Genomic DNA, 22,947 nt, shown 5'->3' on the forward strand with positions numbered 1-22,947 from the left:
ATCATGATAAAACGCTCTTTTAACGGCACCTTTAACGCGTTTGTAAAGAGTTTATTTAATGTGTTATTTCGTTTCCTTCTGTCTTTTTTTGTTCTCAGTATTTTTGTTCCCAATATTTTTTTGTTCTCAATCTCTCGATGTTGCCAGAGTTAGTTTTGAACAAAGTTCTCTATAAAGGTAAAATATTTTTTTTTAAAATATTTTTTTATTTCGTTATAAAAAAAAAATGATGCATTTTGTTAAGATAATAAAACAAACATTTTTAGATATTATTTTCTTTTTTTTAAGCATTTGTTATAATTGCAATTTTTATTATCCATATTATCCTATCAAAATTTATCCTACAAAAAATTTTTCTAAGCGTATATTTGCCACTTCTTATTAATGCTTAAATACCTAACATTTTTAATACTTTATTTCAGAATTTTGGCAGACCTCTCATACGCAATGGGACTTAAAGACATGGGATCATTTTTTTTCCAAAAAATGTCCGAAAGCTTCAGAACGTAAATCTCACAATGACTTAGGTGGTGAATTGGAGATTCTAAAAAAGTATCTAAATCCAAAATCGAAAGAAAGTAGGAAGGTACATAAATTAAAACATCAGTTAAAGGTTAGTGTTTTTTATGTTTTTAGGATGTGAAAATGTTAGCTAACGAGCATAGTGAATAGTGAGTATGCTACGTCCCATCCCTTCGTGCATGGGAAAGAGCATCCAGTCACATTAGTGCCGTGTTGGGCATATCTTGTTATGCTACGTCCCATCCCCTCGTGCATGGGAAAGAGCGTCCAGTCACGTTAGTGCCGTGTCGGGCATAGCTATGCTACGTCCCATCCCCTCGTGCATGGGAAAGAGCGTCCAGTCACATTAGTGCTGTGTCAGGCATATTTTGCTATTAGATTCTATGATTAAGATCCCTAAAAAAATTTATTCTGTGTTTTTTTATTCTGTGATATGTATCATATACACGGAATTTATAGCCTCAAAGCACCAAGTTGCTTAGATTTTAGTTATTTTTCCGTATTATATTGTATCATATTCACCAGAAATTATGGATACAATTTTTTACAGGGATCTGCTGATTCTGTAGGAGGAATCTGTTTTACTCACATATTTTTCTTTGCATATGACAGAAGTTTAGGAAGCATAAAGGCAAGAAAGAAAAGGAGAATTTAGCGTCTCCCTCTGGTAAGTGAGTCATAATAAATGCAGTATCTTGGCTTGGCTTCGATAGTCATTCTCGTCTTTAATAATATATCAAATCTTTTTAATGTATTGACAATGATTCTTGCCTTTCAATTTGTTGTCTTCTTCAAAAGGCTCCCAGGCTTTATCTCTCACCACCGAGGTTGTCAAGATATTGCGGAAAAAGATTAAGAAAGAGAGAAGGAAGGTCATCAATTTAATGCGCCAAGAAATCAAAGAGTTAAGGGAAGAAAAAATTGAAAAAGTATCGTATTCAACAGTTTCTTCAGCTCAATTTTCCTCCTTTTGTATGCAATCTGGTTTTATCATTCAGTCTTTGGAATATAAGGGGAATTTGCCAAGGAAAGATATACCAGCTTTTAACTGGTCTAAGTACGCCGAAAATTTTGTGGAACAACGAGAAAATATACTTAATTATCTTGAAGAGCACCTCGGAGAAAAACTCCCTAGAAATGTTATTATTTCTGAAGTTGCAAGTGAAAGAGGTTTTCTTAATACGTACGGAAACAGTCCATTTCCTTTTCATACGTGAGGTACAACCGATTTAATCCTGGTGGAGAGTCATAGTGTAGATGCTTTAGTTAAAAAAGCAGGAGTTCGAGCGGTTATTGAATTGAAGAAAATAGTTAAAAGCTCTCATATAAAGCAAATCATTTTGGAAATGATTGCGGCGGACTTGTTTGTGCGTGATGAGATTAAAGTTTTTGGTTTACTGACAGACCTTAAGAGCGCGTGGCACTTCTTCTGGCTTGAAGAAGGAAAAAAAATTATGACGGTTAAAATGACGCACCGCAATAAGGCACTGGATTTTGCTTGCAAGTTGGCGGATGTATACCGAGACCAATCTAAGGAAGTGAATTTAATTGGTCTACAAAAAGTTCAACGTGTGAAGATACGGGAACTTTAATTATTTATAAAAATTATTATAATCTTAATCAGTTCCAAAATTTTATTTAATATAATATTTAAAAATCCAAAAGTTGTTTTTTTAAAATAAAGTCGTTAATATAAAGTAAAAAAAAAAAGTTAACATATAGTCTAAATAATAATTATTTACCGAAATTTCAATAGAATCAATAATTTTTCTAATTTTCTGACAAAATTCTTCTTGGCTAAGACGAATTTTCCCTGTTTCAAAATTTCTTAATTCTTCTTGTATTAAGAATAGTAATAAAGTCATCACCCTATAAAAATATAAAAAAGAAAAAAAAATATTAAGAATATTATATTAGCATATAATATAACATTTTAAAATATGAAATTTTCACCTTGAAAACGTGGTACTGTTCTTCTAAATCATCCGGTTCGAAATCATCAAGAGATTTATATTTTCCCTAAAAAGTAATTTAAAATTTATCAGAGTTAGAAAAATATTCTTTGATTTTCTTTTCTACATACTATATACAAATAATTTTTGTTTTTATAGTTTTTTTTTAAAAAAAAATAATTACTGTTTGAAAGCCGCGCCCGAGCGGACTACAAGCAACTATTGTTTCAATATCAAGAGTCCAAGGACTATATTCCATCTTAAAAAAATATGACGTTTGATAATTTATAGTAATAATGAAGGAAATAAAAATTGATATATTTACTTGAACTGCGACAATAGGATGAACGTCAAAGAGTTTCTGCGAAACATCCAGAAAGACCAACATATTTGACTTTTTCTTCTTTAACAAGTTCTGCTAAAGCGCCGATAGTGTCTTCAATTGGTCTATAAAAAAGAATAGTTAATTCATTATGCAATTTTCAGTAAGATCGAAATTTTCATTACTTACGTATTAGGATCCATACGATGTCGATAGTATACTGAATCTACTCCCAATTTTTTAAAGAATTTTCGCAAGTTTGAAAAACATATTCAGGTTGCAAATTTTGTATAAAGAAAAACTTCATTACGAAGTTCTTTAAGAACTTTTGAAAGAAGAACTTCATTGGCTCCGGATCCAAATGTATCCTTTACATTTTCAAAATTAAGATATTGTACTCCGTTTTATATTATTTAAATTAATATTAAAATCTTGAATTTATTGGGAGTTTAAACACAAAAAGCAGTATTTCAAAAGGTACATCCTATATCAATTACTCGATTTAATACTTTAATATTTTCATAACTGTAAAATTCACTCGTGCCCTACCAATCAAAAAGAAAATTATATCATCACGTGATGAGTGATTATGATTTTTACATTAGTTTTACAGTATCAAGTTCACGAAAAAAAAAAAATTTCTTTGAAGTAAATCAATAATCCCAAGCGCTTTTATTTAATTTTAATGACGGATAACTAAATTTTCAATCGTTTCATGCATGCAAAAACATTATATACCTTGACGACGTGACGTCGTGACGTTTAATTTATGTATTTGCTGCGGATTTGACGTAGAATAAAACATACGTTTATTTAATAAAGTTTAGCTTTACTACTAAAAGTAAATAAAAATATTCCAAAGAATTTTCTCAATGATTGTATTTTGTTAACAAACATACGGTAATTGGTTGTTCCAAATAGATTTTCAAAAGTCCCGTAAAATCAGAAAAACCGTTAAAAAATTTTACTTAAATGAATATTTATAAACCTTTAAATAATTTTTTGATTACTATAAAAATCAATCAATTAACGATTTTGGGTCCAGAAAATTCCGAATACTTAAAAATCAAATTAATATGATTATCTTTGAATTTTGCAGTACTCCTTGTAAATTGTAATTGTATGATATGTTCAAAATTAATTATTAATACAGATTTTCTATATTCGCTTCGATTTTTACAATATGAATGTTTTAAACTATCCAATTTGATCTTTGAGATATCCCTGCTCGCAAAGTAAATAAATTTTTAGAATTTTATAACTCGTGCATCATTTAAAGAATTTTTTTTATTGTAATATAAACTTTTATTACATATATTATTTGTGGTGATGTAACATTTGTAATAATAATTTTCATATTAATTTTTTCGTCGGCGGTATATCTTCTATTAAACCAGTAATATGGTAAAATTATATGTTAAATTATCATAATGACTGATTACATAATTCTCTTTTTATCAAGAATATATGGCGTGCTGGTATAGCAAGATTTATTACTCGGATTGTACTGTGAGATTTGGTTTATGTAAGTCCTTTAATACTGACGATTTCTTAATCATAACTATTAAAAATGCAAGAAATCAAAAAATTTTGCTGATTTAAATTTGTTAACAATAAAAAAAAAATTCCAAAATTTACCACATGCAGTAATTTAATTTCATTATTACATTAGATTATAATATTTAGTTGACTGTTAATAATTTTCTATCATAGAAAGAAAATATCTTTCTCGTATCCAAACTTTAAGAGCATTTCACAGAAACAGAATAACTAGAGCTATGGCGAGAATGAATTTAGAAATTATCTGCAAACAAAAAAATTGCCGGGATTAAGTAAAGATATTTTAAGTTGACAGGCCACAATGATAAAGAAAAACAAACCTCAAAAAGTTTGATACTTGTTAGTGACTTTGTATACAGAAATTGTGTATTCTAACTTGCGCTGATATTCTCTACTCGTTTGTTTAAAGGGTTGCTTAGAGGATGACTAAAGCAATAATTAAGTATTTATATATACACGACCAATCTTATTATAATATTATTTGCGTACCGTTGAATTTAAATGTTTATTTTCTAATTCTAACTTTGCGTAAATAATTCGAATTTTAGTTTATAACAAAAAAAAAATAAACAATAAAATTTTCCATTCGTCAATTAATTAAAACTTTTTAAAATGAAATTTATACTATATCTACATTCCACAGAATTATCGATTTCATATTTGAAGAATATATCAAAAATTCTTGAACTTGTGAACTTTGATTGGAAAAGACTAAAACTTTCGTTTATAAATTTGATAACCAGATGATTTTAGAAGAATGTTGTCACGCTTTTCAAGATAAAATTACAATAAAATTGAGAAATTATGCGTAAGTACATGAATTTGTGAATAAGAAAGACGTAATTCTTAATAGTCTTGAGTTATATTCAGGTATTTAGTAAAAATACTTGAAACATGATAATAATTACTGTATCTACATTTTTATGAATGCAATGAACGTAATATTGAAATATTAAGTGAGATGCAGGTACAGTAAAATTCAAAATTCTAAAATCGTATTATTTTTTTACATCATATGGGAAGATTTTGGTTCATCGCAATTATAGATGGTTTTACATCTGACATAGCAAAATATTTTTTGTGTAATGTCAAATTGATCAGCATACACGGGATTTATATCAGGTGAATCTGCAAATCAATAAAAAAATTTTTTTTTGATTTTAACTTACGTTAAGACAAAAAAAACTTAATACATATATATAAAAACCTGTTTCAACCCATCTATCTTACGGCAGATCATTTTATAAGTCGTATGAACAGTTATAGTAAAAAGTTTTTTTTATTTTTAAGTTTGTTTTTCTATTTATTTCTTTTTTGTTATTTTTTTCTTAACAAACTTCTTTTTTTTCTTCTGCAGTTTCTTATTTGCAAAGATATTTTCGAAGATAAACATTAAAAGAAGCTAAAATTGGCTTCTTTAATACTTTTATTTTTTACTTTTCTATAGTAGAGGATTTCTTAAATAATTTTTAATTAGAGTGGCTTAGCATTAGCACGTGATATTACGGATGAATAAGATCCGCCAATATGTAATTCCTATTTAAAGTAATTGAATAAATAATTCAAATGTTCTTATTATTAATAACAAAATTATGAAAACTAGATCACATTTAAAATGTTTTGAATCGATTATTGTGGTTTTCAAAACGTCGATCCCGTTCGTTCCTTAATATTTTTTTTACCGATTTTATTTATTTATTAAGTATAATTTATAATAATATTATAATTAATATAGTAAAACCCGGTGCTATACCCCTTAACTGTTGAAATCAACTTTTTTTTTTGAATTGCAGAAATCACAAAAAAACACTGAAGAAAAATAGGCATCGCGGTGAAGTTTCCGTAATAAAAGTTGATCTTTAACCTATTTAGAATCGATAAAAGTGGGCGTTTGGAAATATTTATTGCATATTTCTCTGGGTATTTATTGCATACTTCTCTAAAGATTTCGCATATTAGAGTAAGAATAATAATAACACTTTATGTTTAGACGAAAAATAATTATCATGAGATCAAATGATAGTGTATGATTGTGAGTTTATTATGAATCTGTCTAATAATTATATTTTCTATTAGGTTAGATATTGTATGATATAAATTACTAAATATTTATTAAGAAAATTCATGATAATATATTTGTTTAACATTATGTTATAATTTATATACAGTATACAGTATATACTTTTCGTCAATATTATTATGAAAAGTTATAATTAAAGTTAAAGATCACCGAATTTAATTCTTTTTACTTTATTTACGTGGGCTATGTTTAATTTTATAAATTATTAATAAATCCTAACATGGACGTCACCCGTCGTCACCGGGGGAAAAAAACTCGGCACGTGACTATGTGGCGAAGTTGGGATGTGGCACAGTCTTCAATGTCAGCTTGATAAATGTGCCTCATATCTTATTCACGTTTTTATTATTTAATACAGTATATTATTGTTATTCTATTATTCTGAAGTAGATAGTTTTTCGTATATTTTATTGAAATAAAGTTCAAAAATATAATTTAACCGGCCTGCTTTTTTTTGCAGTTTCCGGTGGTTTCTATAGTCCTACTTATTTAACTTTAAAACAATTGACATTACTGTTACGTTTTGAAATCCTTTCAATGGATATCTATTGCAATAGCTGTAAAACTTTTGAAGTATCATTCGAATTTATAGATAGTGGGGATAACGGCGTTTCTAAATAGCTTATAACTTGTAATAATTGTTATCAAAGATACACTAATAAACGGAAAAAAACTTGATGATTTACATGTACTTGATAGTGAATTGGAACTTGTTGATCTAAGTTCATCTTAGCGAAACTGTTACAGAACTTTTGAAAAATATACAATCAGAATTTCATTCCCACTATTGTTGAATTAATTGAAGATGCTGATGAAGGTATAATTGGACTTACAATCAACAATATAAATTCATTCTTTCTCTTCAGAAATTTCAAAATAATTTTTTTTTTCAAATTTTATTAATACTGTAGTTTAAATCATTTTTTAATCCAGATGAAGGATATGAAAATGATAATGATCATCATCTGATCATGAACAAATTAATGACTGTTTTTGTCTGTTGCTTACCAATGATATTGAGTGAAATTTATATCATTTCTCATTTTGAAAAAAAGTAGTGCTTTATAAAATTCGAAATATTAAACCCCTATAAATTCACATTTCAAATCTCTTAATTGGAACTGTATTGGTGATGTGATATCGTATTTGACTGATAATCTGATATTAAGCACCCCGAAATTAATTATATCTCAGTCAATATTCATTTGAAAATATAAAATTTATATATATAGAATTCAATTTTACAAGCACCCTATAGTAATAGATAGAGGGTACTTAATATAAGTCAAATACGCTATCAATAAATTTCAACGATAATAAAAGAAAGTATTAAATGTTGATGATATATATGTTTACATTAAATTACAATATTTATCGATTTCTTGAAATATAAGAAATTAATTTTTCTTTATTAATGATTTATTCTTTTAGTTATAAATTATTGATTTAATGAGACGAATTTAAAGTTTCAAAAAGTGAAATCAAAATTTCAATTTTTGATGACTGTATGGGTAATTCAATAACATAAAACAGCAAATACTATTCAAACAAAATTTATTGTTTTTTATTCATGACATAATGAGTTTATAAAAAATTGGAAATTAGCATGATTTAGTTCCCATTTTTTCTTCTGCAATGAAACAAAAAAAAATCTTTTTAAAAAAGTAATCAGAAGATAATAATATCTCCGTAAAAATTTTACTATATATTATCACATTTAAAGGTTAAATATTTATCCCTTTTTTGAAAATAATGATGTGATTGTTGATTTATGAGCAATCTTTATTTTTAATTCTAATTTTCTGTTTATCACTTTCTATTCGCTTTTTATGCAAAAAAAAGAACAATAAAATTAGCTGTTTAATATTATGAATTAATATTCTTCTAATTAAATTGTGTGATTTAGCCTTTACCTTCTTTAATTCATTTGGTTAATATTTATAGCTTCTTGCACCTTAGTATAATGTTTTTATGGTTTAATTCTTTCCTTTTGCTATTTGAGGAAATATTATTAACAGTTTTTACATTAAAAGCGAATAAGCAGAGAATTAGAGTTTAAAATAAGAAAATAAGAATCACTATCGCTATGTAGAATCACTTAGACAAATACTATGTTCGGATTATTCACGTTATTACATCATAAAAGGTAATTCTATTCTATCTTACACCAAGTTGGTAACTATATGATTATAATAGCCTTATTTCTAACCTTTTGCCTTATTTAAACTGTTTCGTTACAAATATTAACCATTATAATAATGAATGATCAATAAGGATGCAATCGAATAAAAGATTTATACTCTGTCAATTAAACTTATTATTCACTCAAATTTACACATTTTTACAAAGTTATATTACATGATCTTGTATAATGATAAAATAAATTTATAATAATGATTTCCTTTATTTAATAATTGTATACTTAATTCAGTCTTTCTATGAAAATAAATTATTCAACTAAGAATCTTGCTATTTACTCGAATCTTAGTGTTTAAATAATTCAACATAAGATAAATAATAAAGCCGCAACGAATTTGTATTCAAATCGTAAATTAATTTAAAACTCATCTATAAATAAATAGGTTAGTAAATAAATGTATTAGTTTAGTTATTTTAATATACTATTAAAAATACTAGATAATAACAAACCATCAGGAATTTCTGATTTATCTTGCTCTGAATGAAGACTATTTTGTGCTTCGTCTGTAAAAGTAAAATGAATTAGAGTAATAATACTTATCACAATTAATAAATAATTTTATTTTACCTACCATTAGTACCAATATTTGATCGTCGCATAAATTCTCTCTCATAGTCATTTTGAACATCTACTACTATCAATAAATCACTTTTATTACATATTCATCAATAATGTTATAAGAAACTTAAGAATTGATATGCAAATAAATATTTTAGGGCTTACCATTCTCTATTTTTAATCTTTTGGATAATCTGGGTGATTCTTTACTATCATTATCTAAAATTAAGATATACAGTAAATTAGTATTTATTTATTATAAAACACTAATAAGTATATATTACCTTTAGAACTTATTGATGTATATTGTTTACTCGATTTACTAAGATTACTAGCTATAATAAAATGAATATTTAATATTTTATTGTATAAAATTCAATATAATTTTAATAAATACTTACTATTAATAGAAATACTGAAATCATATGATCTGCTGATATAAAATGCTATTTTAAACAAAGAAAAGATTATCTTAATATTTTTTTAATTAAAGGAATTACTAAAACATTATTGATTTTATATTACCTTTTTGTTCTTCTATTGTTATTTATAAAAAAAAAGATATTATTAATAATAACTGAATATTAAAAAAAGATTAAATTAATAAAAATATGAAATAATTATACCTTCTGTTGCATTTTTTGGTTTAGGTAGATTTTCAAAGTTGTGTATTTTACTTGTAAATGATTTACTATTCATGTTAATTTTTTCTTTATCTACTTTTGCTATTAATTGAGGTAATTCGTTTGGATTATTTTGATAATATGTTTTAATTTCTCTGATTTTTTCCAAAAGTACACGAGTTTCAGGTCTTTTTAATGGATTAGCATCCCAACATTGTTCCATTAAACTTTTATATTTTGAAGGAATTTCTGATACAATTTTTGGTCTTATACCATCAATGATATTAATTGCAAGAATATAATCATGTTCATAATTCATGAATGGAGGTTGTCCAAATGAAATTTCCCACATAAGCATTGCAATACTATAAATATCAGATTTAAAAGTATAGCCCTTTCCATTAATAACTTCAGGAGCTATGTAAGGAAGATTTCCATAAATGCTTGTTGATGGTTTATCTGCAGGACCACAAAATCCAAGATTACTAATACTCCAATTATCGTTCTGTAAATATAAGATATTTCCAGAATGCAAATCTCTATGAATTGAATTCTCTTCATGAATGTAATAAAGTGCATCAATTATTAAAAAAGTAATATTAATTCTTTCTTTCCATGTAAGTCGATTATGATTTTGTTGTAAATATTCTCTTAAATTCATGTCATATTTATTCATTACAAGCATATAATTTCCATTTGATGGATTTTGTGTTATACCATAACATTCAACAATTATTGTATGTTTGTTGCATATAGTAAAATGTGATTTAACCTATGAAAAGCAGTAAATTTTATTTATAATTAAATTTAAATTTAAGTTCTTTTAAATATTTTTTAAGTTACAAACCTCTTCAAACCAACTTTGACTTGCATTTTCAACATTTTCTAATTCTTTAAGTATTACTCTACCTGCAAGATTTTTTAATCCATATCTTTTCATTCTTTCTAATTGTTGTGTTTTAGAATCCCATTCTTCATAGTTCCCACCAATCCAATGTGCTGTATAAATTTTAGAAAATCCACCTTTTGTTAGATATTTGATATTTTCTAAATTATTGTATGGGATCCATTCAATAACTGTATTTGGCATAAATGTTTCCATTTGACAACTTTTTATTAAATTATCAATATTATTATTTCCAGATGTCCAATTTGAAAAGTTTGTTTTTAAATAATTTTGAACACAATATTCACAATATAATGTAGCTAAACATTTCTGGTTACAATTTTCACAAATTCTTCTTGTTCCTGAATTATAAATAATTTTATCTCGGTCATAATTTTTATTATTTAATCTTATTGCTTCAGTTTTTTCTTCTTCTGTAAGAGAATCATCAACAAGAATAAATTGTTCGCAAAACTCATTTTGTTCGTGGAAGCCATTGTAAATATTATAATCAATTGATATAAATGCTCTACTAAGTGCCGCTTCTATTAATTCTCTTCGAATATTAGACATTTTTGTAAAGAAAAAAATATTTTTAATAGTGCAAAAAAAAAAATAAAGTTTCCATAGACGGTTAAACAAATAAGTGGTGCAACCACAAAAATTTTAATATTGTCTACTGATCTACCTGTCATGTGTTGCATTGTAAAAAGACAATGATCATCTGATCATAATCACACAAATTATATCAGACAAACAATAAAATGTTGCCAGCAAACTTGGAATCGGATCTTTTGTTATTATTATTATTTTATTTGTGCCTATATGACGTAAAAACTACAAAGGTACAAATGACGTTAAAGGTCAGGATTTTGTAGACTAGAATTATTTCCTGCAAATTTAATTTTAAAGTTGTTTTTGGAAAAAAACCAGTTTTATCAAATCATCATGAACTCAAAGAAAATAAATCACCTTTAAATTCATAGTAAAATAAAATTTCAATTTCCATATTTGTTCTATGTTATCAATAAATTTCAATGATAATAAAAAAATATTTTTTCTTAGATGTTAATTGATTAACTTTCTTTCTTTCTTTTTAATTATTTAAATTAATTAATTAATATTTTATTTTAGTTATTACTTTGGATATTTTTTATTACTATCGATATTTAATGAGCCAAATTTTGAAGTTTTGAATGAAAAGGCGAAAATCAAAAATTTAACTTTGATGGTAAAGATTTATTCGCATAAAATTTCCATAGGGTTTTGATATTATAAAAAAGACATATTTTTCAGGCAAATTTTATTGCCTTTTTCGTGACATAATGAGCTTATAAAAATTAAAGGTCAACCATGTTTTAGATAATCTCACATCTCTTCCGTAAAAAAATTTTTTTTTTTATATAGAAAAAAAAACTATTATATTTTGAAACTATAATTACTAAATATTTAAGAGTACAAGACAATACATACAAGATATTACATATCCGTTTAATGGTGCATATCTGGATACCCTTATTGACGACTGTCTATATTTATTTATTTGATGAGCGACCTTAAATTCCTGTTTATCACTTTCTTTTCACTTTTTAATGGAGGAAAAGTCATTTAATAGAACTTCCTAAGAATTTAGGTCACAAGAAAATTATACCAACCATTTAAATAAAATTCTTGAAAAATCTGATGATTCCAAATTTTTTGTAAATTTTCTGAAATACCGAGCAAATATAAAACAATAGATTTATTATTAGCAAAGAACAATAACATTTTTGAAATAATTATATTATATAGAAAAAAAGAAGTTGGCTGATAATAAAAGTGAGATTAATATGATAAAGTTGGAGGTAAAAATTTTATTTGTTCATTGATAATATTCTAATGCTATTTTTTTTTTATTTGATTTAGTAATTAAAGTACTAGGATTCAATACAATTTCATTATATTATTTACATTATTCTTCTTTCATTATCAGCAAATAGTTAAAAGACTCTTCATACTATAAAGAGTTGTTTGAAACAACGACGCTTGATAAATGAAACATTGTATTATGTTAAAACCAAGAACAGAAATGAAAGCGTCTTTTGTTGTATGGTCAATCTTGAATTACCTTAATGATTTAAAAGAACTGAAGCACATTTTAGAAAAATGATTAGGACACAAGTTTTTGTTGGTCCAGCTATTACGTTAATATACTGGAATATTACTTATCGCTTTCGATATCCACTAGTTGCGTCTCCATATATGGTTATTTTTTCATGAGTATCGAAAAAGTATTTATTAATTTTGCTTCTTTTCCTAACGAGACAAAGGGAATTTGGTAACTAATTAGTATCATATTATATGATTTCGTAACGAATTTATGTTACCCATTTTATTATCTTCAGACGGCGGATGGGCCAAAAGTACTCCATCATTCCCTTTCAAACAAAAAGAAATTATATTAATAATTAGTAAGCGATATTAGTGAACATACTATTCATACTTATTCATCCTAAACCGATTTTTGATGCTAGTTTTGGCCCAAGTTCACGAAACAAAATTTTTTAATCTGAAGTTTGTAGAAATATTTCGTTTTTTTTTTTTTGAAAAATAGAAACTGTTTAAAATAACTAACTCTGATCGAAATTAGGATAACCATTTTTATCCGTTTTAAAACCCTTAACTGGAAACAATTTTACTTTGATTTATACCCTGTATGATTAATTAAGTTTATACAAAAATGAAATATGTCTTCATAATTTTTCATATATTTTCGCAACATCAGTTATCACATAAAGGTAATATAAGAAAATCTTCACAATAATATTTTTGAATTTATTGAATTTTATTTAATTTATTAGATACAATAAATTTATCGTTATCTGTTTATAATTTCAGTTTGATTGGCAAAGTAACAAACACGTCGATAAAATAAGTTATAATAATTGAGGATGACTTTTTTACAAACCCAACATCTAACGCATAATATTTTTTTGTATAAGGAAAATATTAATTCGTTGCAAATTAATAAAAAAGGGCAAATATATATATATATCAAATAATTATGATTTCCTACCTTCATATAATCATCATTATATCTATTACCAATAATTTCAATAGAATTAATAATTTTCCTAATTTCAGATAATTCTTCAGCAGAACTAAGATTAACTTTTACTGCTTCAACATTTTCTTCTAAATGTTTAATTTTTCCTGTGCTAGCAATAACAACCATATTATCTCCCTGTAAAAAATTAAATAATGTATTTTTATATTTTAAAAAAATGTTATGATATTAAAATGTAATAAATTAAATAAGGTTAATAAATATACTTGAGCTAGAACCCATGCTAAACAAAGCTGACCCGAAGTTACACCTTCCTTTTCCGCAAACTCATTAAATTTATGTACAATTTCCAAATTTTTATTGAAATTTTCACCTTGAAAACGTGGAATCAATCTTCTAAACTCATAATCATCTGATTCAAAATCATCGATAGACTTATAATTTCCCTAAAAAAAAAATGTACATATATTTATAAATCGCTACGTTTTCATAAAATACAAGGACAATTTAAAAAAATGATAAATACTGTTAAAAATCCGAGTCCAAGTGGACTATAAGCTACTATGGTGACACCTAATTCACGACAAGCTTCCATAATTCCATTTGTTTCAATATCAAGAGTCCAAGGACTATATTCAAACTTAAAAAAATAATTTTAATACAGATCGAAAATGGTTATTAGTTTACGTTGAATGTTAAAAATAATGATATTATAAAAATTGATCTATTTACTTGAACTGCAGCAATAGGATGAACTTTATAAGCACGTCGAAGAGTTTCTGGGAACATTCAGAAAGACCAATATATTTAATTTTTCCTTTTCTAACAGGTTCTGCTAGAGCGCCAATAGTATCTTTAATGGGTCTACAAAAATCATAAATTAATAGTTTTATTATTATTACAGTTCTTGATAATAATACTAAATAATTTTTTTACACGATGTTGATAATAAAGATCGATATAATCCACTCCTAATCTTTTTAAAGAGTTTTCACAAGCTTGATGGACGTATTCTGGTGTACCTGATATACCTTTAAATTCACCATTTGGTTCTATAACAATGCCAAATTTTGAACAAAGAAACACTTCATTACGACGATCTTTAAGAACTTTTGAAAGGAGAATTTCATTGTCTCCATAAATATTATCCTTTATATTTTAAAAAAAAATTAAAAAAAAATTTAATATATCATTTTCGTTATTTTAAACTAAATTATTAAAAAGTTTAAATACAAACAGCAGTATCCCAAAAGGTACATCCTAAATCAATTGCTCGATTCAATATTTTAATTTTTTTTCTTGTTCATCGACTGAGTTGTAAGTATATGTGCCCTATAATATAAAAGTTGTTATTAAAAGATATAATTAATGACGTCAATATCACGATACCAATTGGTGAACACACCAAGCCTACTGCGGGAATTTTTACACCATTTTTATTAAGTTCACAAAGTGACATTTTTTAAAAAATAATAAAAAATAAATTTTTTTTAAAGTAAAATCGATAACTCCAAGCGCTTTTATTTAATTTAATGATACATAACCGCCAAAATTCCAAGTTTTAAAGTTGCAAACATCATCAATTAAAATTAAACCCTGACGTTTATTTACGTATTTGCTGCGGATTGATGTGGAAAAAAATTAACTACTGAAAGTAAGTAAAAAATATTTTACTCGATAACTCGATAAGTATATTTATTAAATTTGAGAATCTAACCCAATCAAGTTAGTAATACTGTAAAGGCAATTGGTTACCCATTAAGTCTGATTATTCTGCAAATCAAATGTTACTACGGTAAATGAGAAATTTTAGTTGCTATACCTTGCTTTATTTAGAGTAATTACTTTGAATAAATCTTTACTTTTTATTTATCGTAATTAGTTGGAAAGAATATTCCAGATAACATTAAACTAACAGGATTAGTTCAAAGTAAATAAGTTCTTTACGTTGCCACACTTTTTTATTACTCGGATTGTAACGCAAGATTTAGTTTACGTAGATCGTTTAATACCGATGATTTCTTATTAAAAAAAATCAGTAATGTTAAAAAGTCTACTGAGTACTGACTTAAAATTTATCTAAAATAAAAATAAAAAATCCAAATTTAACATGCAAGAATTTAAAATTTAATAATTTAGTTAACCGTAAATAATTTTTTTTTAAAAAAAAGAAAAATATCTTTATCGTATCTAAACTTTAAAAGCACATGTATTTCACAGAAGTTAAAAACTATGGCGAGAATAATTTTGAAATTAACTGCAAACAAAAATTACTAGGATTAAGTAAAGATATTTTAGGTTGTTGAGTTTTAACTTAACCAAAAATACTCAAGATAAACTTGTTCGCAGTTATTAAATTCAAACTTCAAAGTTGTATATGAACCTTAAAAAGTTTGATATTTGTTAGTGATTTTGTATACAGAAGTTCGTGTATTTCTAACTTGCGTTGACATTTTCTACTCATTTGCTTAAAGGACCGTTCAGAGGAGTTTGCTTATAGGAAGACCAAAGCAATATTAAGTATTTATATTTATCTCACGGTTTCTAGTTAAATTCGTGATTTTTTTTCACGGGTAGTGTTTATTTAAAAAGATGGTTTATCAATATTGGAATAAAGAGTCGCTTATGATACGGATACCGTGATACAAATCAGTTATTTCACGGGGTCACTATGGAATAATCATGATTTTCAGGCTGCGCCGTGAAAATCAGTTCCCCGTGACCTTATTATTGCATACCGTATAATATTTTAATTCTAACTTTGCGTATTTATGTTTAAAATGTATAATGTCGAAATTTAAAATAATTCTTAATAACAAAACCAAAAAATTTTTCCACTCGGATCAGCTTTTTTTTTTATTGGTTACAATGAATTCTTTCATTAAATCTCTTTAAAATGAAAATTTATACTATATCCACGGAATTATCAAAATTAATATTTGAAGAATATATCAGAATTCTTAACTTACTGATAGAAATTCGGATTGGAAAATGATTAAACTCTAAAGTTTTCGTTTATAAATCTGTTTAACTTTTTTGAGTTAAAATAATTTTAAAAGAACGTTTCCATATTTTCAAGATTAAATTACGATAAAAATTAAGAAATAATGCATAAGTTCATGAATTTATAAATAAGAAATTAATCAGCATTTCTTAGATTGAATAATAACAGGTATTTAGTAAAAGTCAATTAATATTAGTTCTTTTTTTTTTTTGGAAACATAATTATTAATGTTATCACTATTCCTGAGGAAAGGTTGAAGATGCAGGACTGCAGGTAGTACAGTAATAATCATATTATTATTTACATAATTCGTATAATCATCGAATAATTGGAATTAATATACTATAATAACATAAATTCAATAATAAAATTATAATAACTAGATCACATTTAAGTAATATTAAATCGGTAAATTGAATTAATATACAACTTTTGGTTCGTATATAAATGTTTTGAAATACAGAAAGATTTATATGGAAATTGAACCAATGAAATTTTTTTTTTCAAAAGTTCTTATTGCGGGTGGTTGATTCATTGTAGCGCCAAAAAAAAGAGTCACACGATAATTGATCAAATCAAAATGGCGTTATTTATTATATATAAAACAATATTAATTATTTGTATATATTTATTCAAATATTTCGAATAAAAAAAAAAACTTGTTTTTAGTAAAAAGAGTATATACAATATGTAAAGAGTCCATTTATTAGAATAAAATGGTTTATTAAAAAAAAGAAAAAAATTGGGATCGGCGTGGCTTGGAAATTTTGTCAAATAATCGGTCGTCACGGCAACAAATTTCTCGGACTAAATGATATCGCCAATGTTACGAAAATTTCAAAAAAGATTGGAAACAGATTTATCGACGTTACGTAAACTAACGCGTAATTGTAAATTTGCATTTTTACAGACCTATTTAGGCATATTAGCGGAACTTGCAATTACTATGAATGTTTTACTAGAAACAACCTATTGCTGCGGTCAAGAAATATAATTTTTATTGTATTGATATTTCCCCAGACTCATGGAATTATGGAAAACTCGTCTTGAATTAGTCGTCACTATAGAAGTATACTAGGATCATATACTTTATGTATAGACATACAATTAAAGAGCAATTCCACGGTTTAAAATAAAATTCCTATTGAAAATTGGACAAATCCATGAAGAAAGACGTAATCTTTGTTTATTTGGGTTATATCTTAGGAATAACATAATTTTTTATAATTGTATTTTGTAATAATTAGATGAAAATCTTGGATAAATAAATGTTCATTGTTCATCTTGCTTTAGATGTATTAAGAAATTAAAAGTACTAATTATTTGGCGTGTATTCTAAAACAAAATACGATTTTTTATTGAATATGATAATTATTACACGGCCACCATTCATGTATATGTTGTACCAATATTTTTTTTTTATTTTTTTTTTACGGCAAAGAGACTTCAAATTGAAGCCGCACGTTGTCAATATGATGGTCCGTATAATAATATTATTGTACGGGCGCTTAATAATGATCTGATGTAGCGCGAAGCAAGCACGCTCGTACAATAACATATTGGATTTCTTATTAAAAATTTTAATTAAATACAATGTACATATGAAGCTTTAAGTTTATAATTTTTCCATGATTCAATTGATTCATGAAATTGATGTACAGTAAATGATCCATACTCGCAAAATTCCAAATATTTTTAAATTTTAAAGTTCTAAACTCGATAATTAAAATCGTAATATAAAATGAATGTAAAAAAAATTTTTTTATTTATACTAAATAAATTTATATGAAAGATATATATTTATTTAAAGGTGAACGTAAATATCACGACTATTCAATGAAAATTTATTTAATATAGTCCACTTATAATTGGAATGATTTTTTTTTATTTATCCGTAAACTGTTTTTTTTTTAGACAAAGGTTGTTAATATTATATAAAAAATAGGGTTAAACATATTACCTAGTTAATTTTTATTTCCTTACCTTCGCAATATTTTCATCGTATCTTTCACCAGCGATTTCAATAGAATCAATAATTTTCCTAATTTCTGATAATTCCTCAGGACTAAGGTGAATATTTCTTGCTTCAAAATTTTCTTCCAAATATTTCAATCTTTTTGTACCAGGAATAGTAACAAAGTTCTCACCCTATATAATATATATATATAAAAAAAAATATTATCATATATATATATAATATAATATTTTAAAATATAAGTAAGTATATTTACCTGACCGATAACCCAAGCTAAACATAGTTGACCTGTAGTTATTCCTTTCTTACTCGCAAATTCATTGAATTTTTGTACAAGTTCCAAATTTTTATTGAAATTTTCACCTTGAAAACGTGGAACTGTTCTTCTAAAATCATTTGGTTCAAAATCATCAATAGATTTAAATTTTCCCTAAAAGTAATTTTATTGAAGTCAAAATATATTTTTTTTTTTCATATTAAGATATAACCCATGGGATAATTACTGTTAGAAAGCCGCGCCCTAGTGGACTATAAGCTACCATAGTGACACCTAATTCACGACAAGCTTCCAGAACTCCATTTTTTTCAATATCAAGAGTCCAAGGACTATATTCCGTCTTAAAAAAATGATGTTTTATAACTTAGTATTTAAGTAATATGTCGATAATTTAATAAATAATTACCTGAACTGCGGCAATTGGATGAACTTTATAAGCGCGTCGAAGAGTTTCGGCGGAACATTCAGAAAGACCAATATATTTAACTTTTCCTTCTTTAACAAGTTCTGCTAAAGCGCCGACAGTGTCTTCAATGGGTCTGTAAAAAAGTAAATTTTAACAATTTTAGGTAAGATTAAAGAATTTCTTTAACTTACGTATTAGGATCCACACGATGTTGATAATAAAGATCGATATAATCTATTCCCAATCTTTTTAAAGAATTTTCACAAGCTTGACGAACATATTCAGGTTTACCTGATACCTTAATTTCGCCATTTTCTTGTAAGAATGCAAACTTTGTACAAAGAAATACTTCATTACGATGTTCTTTAAGAACTTTTGAAAGAAGGATTTCATTGTCTCCTAATCCATACATATCCTTTACATTTCAAAATTTAAAAAAAAAAATGCGATACTCCGTTTAAATTAATATTAAAATCTTGAATTTATTAGAAGAGTTTAAATACAAACAGCAGTATCCCAAAAGGTACATCCTAGTTCAATTGCTCGATTTAATATTTTAATATTTTCCTGTTCATCAGCTGCCCCGTAAAGACTACTCATGTTCTGCCAAAAAAGAAAATTATATTAAAATCACGTGATAAAACAAGTAATTATGAACTATGAAATAAGTATGAGATACACACCATGCATCCTAAACCGATTGCAGGGATTTTCACCCCAGTTTTACCAAGTTCACGAAGAGAAGGCAAAGACATTTTTTCAAAAAAAAAAAAATAAAAATAAAAATAAATTTCTTTAAAAATCAATAATTCTTGGCGCTTTTATTTAATTTTAATAACAGATAACCGATAAAAACTTTTCCCATACCAACTTTAATTTGGAAAATCCAATTTATGCATCGGTACCCAACTTTTTAATATATAGTTAATAACTATGCCGATTAAATTTATTTGCTGCAGATTGATGTATTAAATATTTTTCTCCCTAAGGTTAATTAATTTTTTGTCGCACAAAATCTAAATGATATCAACACATGAAAATGTTCTAAAAATATTCTGCGTTAAAAGAAAAATTTGCTTTGCCCATTTCCAAAAGAATCTTTTAATTTATTTTCTTTTTGTAAATGAATGATTAATAATGATGACAATAACAAATAAACTTTTTAACTTTTTTTTTTAGATTTAACCTTTTTTGGTTCTATTTCACTATATTCATTATATTTTTATATTTATTTAAATGATTTTGATAATGAATCTCCTTTCGAAGGTATATCTTGTTTACTATTATTAAATTGGATTAAATTTGTGAATCCAACCCAAAAAAGTTAGAGTTATAATTTGTATGTGTGTAATATGATAAACACGGGTAATCGTTGTTCCCATGAATATTATTATGTAATTTTTGGTTATTATAGTCTCCACCGGATATAACGAACCCCTCGGCCCTCGGTATAGTGAATTCGGTATATAATATACCGAACTTGGTTTTTCAACCTTGGTAATTCGGGCCAAATATGTAATTCCGGCCAGAATTATATCCGTGTAACAAAACTAAATCGAGCAATTTCCATAAAGTTATACTTAATTCTAGCCAGTACTATAAATCTGGCCCGAATTACTATTTAGTCACGTGACCGTTCGTTATTGATTACATAATGTACAGGACACTCGCAAGGCAGATGAACTCCTGTTCGATCAACAACAAATTCTTGATTTACACCAATGATATAGATTTACCCAACCATTCATTCCGATCTACATCAAACAAACCAAAATTTAAATTATTTAAATTTCATTTTAGGGATAGACCTTACGTTCATCTTTTCTCTAAACCGACAATTTTCCAAACAAACTGTAAACAAATATTTCAAAAGATTACGCCAACTGCTACACAAAAAATTTTCAGCCATTAAGACTTTCCAGCGACAAAGAAAATAACAAACTAACTAAAACATTTATCCGGTTCAGTTCCGTGATTTACCTAGGGTTTCACCTCAGTTGTAACCACGAAAAATGCACTCAACCTCTCGCATATAAACATCGATGGCAATGCGGAGAACGCAGTAAATTTGTCAAATTAACCCATCGAGGGAATCCTTTACCAAGAGGCAAGTGCTTTCACCTACCACAACAACGTTTCCACAAACGACAATTAGAAAGATTAATCAGTTCGGGAGATCACCTTGGGCTTAGCTATACAAAAGATACAATGTAAAAAAACAAGGTCAACTCAAACCTGCCTTAAATAAGGTCATGGCAAACTCAGAAACCATCAAAGGAAACGCAATCAAGAAACGCATTTATTACAAAGAACATTCCAGATTATGATTTGACGTCGTACGCTTCCATCAACAAATTACCCGATGGAATCGTCTTACACACAGCGTGTTAGAAGTTAAACAAGAAACACATACCCACAAAACTAAACCTTTTATTTTACATACTTCATCTTCAAAGGTCTACAATCCTACAGTTTTCAAACAGATCCATCACCTACCTGAATAATACCTTCTTACAGATAAACACCCGCTTGGTCGATACGACCCACGTCACAACCCAGATTCCAAGAAAGATAAACGACGCGAAAAAAATTGGTTACGTAGAATGAAGAAACGTAACAAGAAAAAGAAATCTTTTACCTCCTATACTACCAGGCACCCCTGGCGACCCTCGTATTTACTACCGTGACACCTACAACATCAACCTATTTGATTATAAAGTCCGACGTCGTTTCGACGTCAGGAAACTACCTAACTACCAATATGGTTACTATGACGCCCTCAAAATCAGACAACGCTATCTACAGAGACAACAAACCATGATCATGGAAGACGTTACACACAAAGCTGACGCCAATGTGCGATATAGCATTAACGATAAGGACCGAGATATTCTCAACGCCCCGGACACCTTCTTACGAAGAACTCCTCCTCCGGATAACACAACCATCAGCGATTTATCATACGTCTCAGCTGCAGATTCGCTTGAGACCATCATTTACTCAATTTACCCGCCTACTCCGGCGCACGATCAATAACTCCATCAAATAGGAAAAACAACGACGGACCTCTATTATAATATACCATTCTACAGTATACCTGACAGTATTTACGTATAGTATCGATAGATAAAAGAAAAATACGGATGACTTGATTTAGTTAGAATTCTCTTTTTTTGTTTTGTCTATTTTATTTTGTTCGCTTTCTTGTTCATTGACCTTCATTACTTTGGTTAGGGTGGTCGGTCCCTCAGGGATCGCCCGCCACGGGCTTCCTTTTGTTCGATCAACCAAGGTGACATCGTCACGATAGCGGCGGTTTGGTTCATAGTTTTTGTAAATTACTTTAGGCTCTAGATTAGTGTCCTTGTAATTTGTATTGTGACCTAGTTCACGTTGAAATAAATAAAAAAATAATGTACGGGACACTTGGCAAATTTTTATGCCGAGAGTTAGTTGCATTTTATCAATAGTCTCTGAATTTGATGATTAACGTTATGCAAATCTCTTACATCATATCACATGACGAATTAGTATCA

The 22,947-nt window shown here is 27.0% G+C and overlaps 5 protein-coding genes across 5 annotated transcripts; 1 reads left to right on the plus strand and 4 right to left on the minus strand.

Annotated features, from left to right (window-relative positions):
* Positions 1-1,406: 1,406 nt before the first annotated feature.
* On the plus strand, positions 1,407-2,114 carry OCT59_000107 (uncharacterized protein; the record flags this gene model as incomplete). Its single annotated transcript, XM_066138597.1, has 2 exons — positions 1,407-1,705; positions 1,775-2,114. The coding sequence occupies 2 exons, from the start codon at positions 1,407-1,409 to the stop codon at positions 2,112-2,114; spliced, it is 639 nt and encodes a 212-aa protein (XP_065988076.1).
* A 6,879-nt stretch (positions 2,115-8,993) lies between these two features.
* Positions 8,994-9,702, minus strand: OCT59_000108 (uncharacterized protein; the record flags this gene model as incomplete). Its single annotated transcript, XM_066138598.1, has 7 exons — positions 8,994-9,004; positions 9,086-9,139; positions 9,208-9,267; positions 9,360-9,413; positions 9,479-9,529; positions 9,596-9,627; positions 9,695-9,702. The coding sequence occupies 7 exons, from the start codon at positions 9,700-9,702 to the stop codon at positions 8,994-8,996; spliced, it is 270 nt and encodes an 89-aa protein (XP_065988077.1).
* A 3,940-nt stretch (positions 9,703-13,642) lies between these two features.
* OCT59_000109 (uncharacterized protein) lies at positions 13,643-14,538 on the minus strand (the record flags this gene model as incomplete). The annotated part of the gene is made up of 5 exons (XM_066138599.1): positions 13,643-13,657; positions 13,759-13,926; positions 14,016-14,195; positions 14,276-14,389; positions 14,482-14,538. The coding sequence occupies 5 exons, from the start codon at positions 14,536-14,538 to the stop codon at positions 13,643-13,645; spliced, it is 534 nt and encodes a 177-aa protein (XP_065988078.1).
* Positions 14,539-14,584: 46 nt separating this feature from the next.
* On the minus strand, positions 14,585-15,208 carry OCT59_000110 (uncharacterized protein; the record flags this gene model as incomplete). The annotated part of the gene is made up of 4 exons (XM_066138600.1): positions 14,585-14,613; positions 14,772-14,898; positions 14,987-15,009; positions 15,139-15,208. 4 exons carry the CDS (start codon positions 15,206-15,208, stop codon positions 14,585-14,587), a joined length of 249 nt encoding a protein of 82 aa, XP_065988079.1.
* Positions 15,209-18,478: 3,270 nt separating this feature from the next.
* On the minus strand, positions 18,479-20,204 carry OCT59_000111 (uncharacterized protein). The gene is made up of 8 exons (XM_066138601.1): positions 20,095-20,204; positions 19,919-20,014; positions 19,603-19,826; positions 19,412-19,544; positions 19,232-19,345; positions 18,985-19,158; positions 18,737-18,901; positions 18,479-18,652 (listed from the first exon to the last, which is right to left on the minus strand). The coding sequence occupies exons 1-8, from the start codon at positions 20,164-20,166 to the stop codon at positions 18,638-18,640; spliced, it is 993 nt and encodes a 330-aa protein (XP_065988080.1). The 5' UTR covers positions 20,167-20,204; the 3' UTR covers positions 18,479-18,637.
* Between the last annotated feature and the right edge of the window lie 2,743 nt (positions 20,205-22,947).

Source organism: Rhizophagus irregularis, chromosome 1 (assembly GCF_026210795.1).
Source record: "Rhizophagus irregularis chromosome 1, complete sequence".
Lineage (NCBI taxonomy): Eukaryota > Fungi > Glomeromycota > Glomeromycetes > Glomerales > Glomeraceae > Rhizophagus > Rhizophagus irregularis.

What these genes read in the sequence shown, in the direction of transcription:
- OCT59_000111 (XM_066138601.1), bottom strand. Translation starts at nt 20,166, where the DNA reads ATGTCTTTGCCTTCTCTTCGTGAACTTGGTAAAACTGGGGTGAAAATC. An exon ending in CAATCGGTTTAGGATGCATG is followed by an intron (nt 20,015 to 20,094) that starts GTGTGTATCTCA and finishes CTTTTTTGGCAG; the next exon opens with AACATGAGTAGTCTTTACGG. An exon ending in TAGCTTGGGTTATCGGTCAG is followed by an intron (nt 18,902 to 18,984) that starts GTAAATATACTT and finishes TATATTATATAG; the next exon opens with GGTGAGAACTTTGTTACTAT.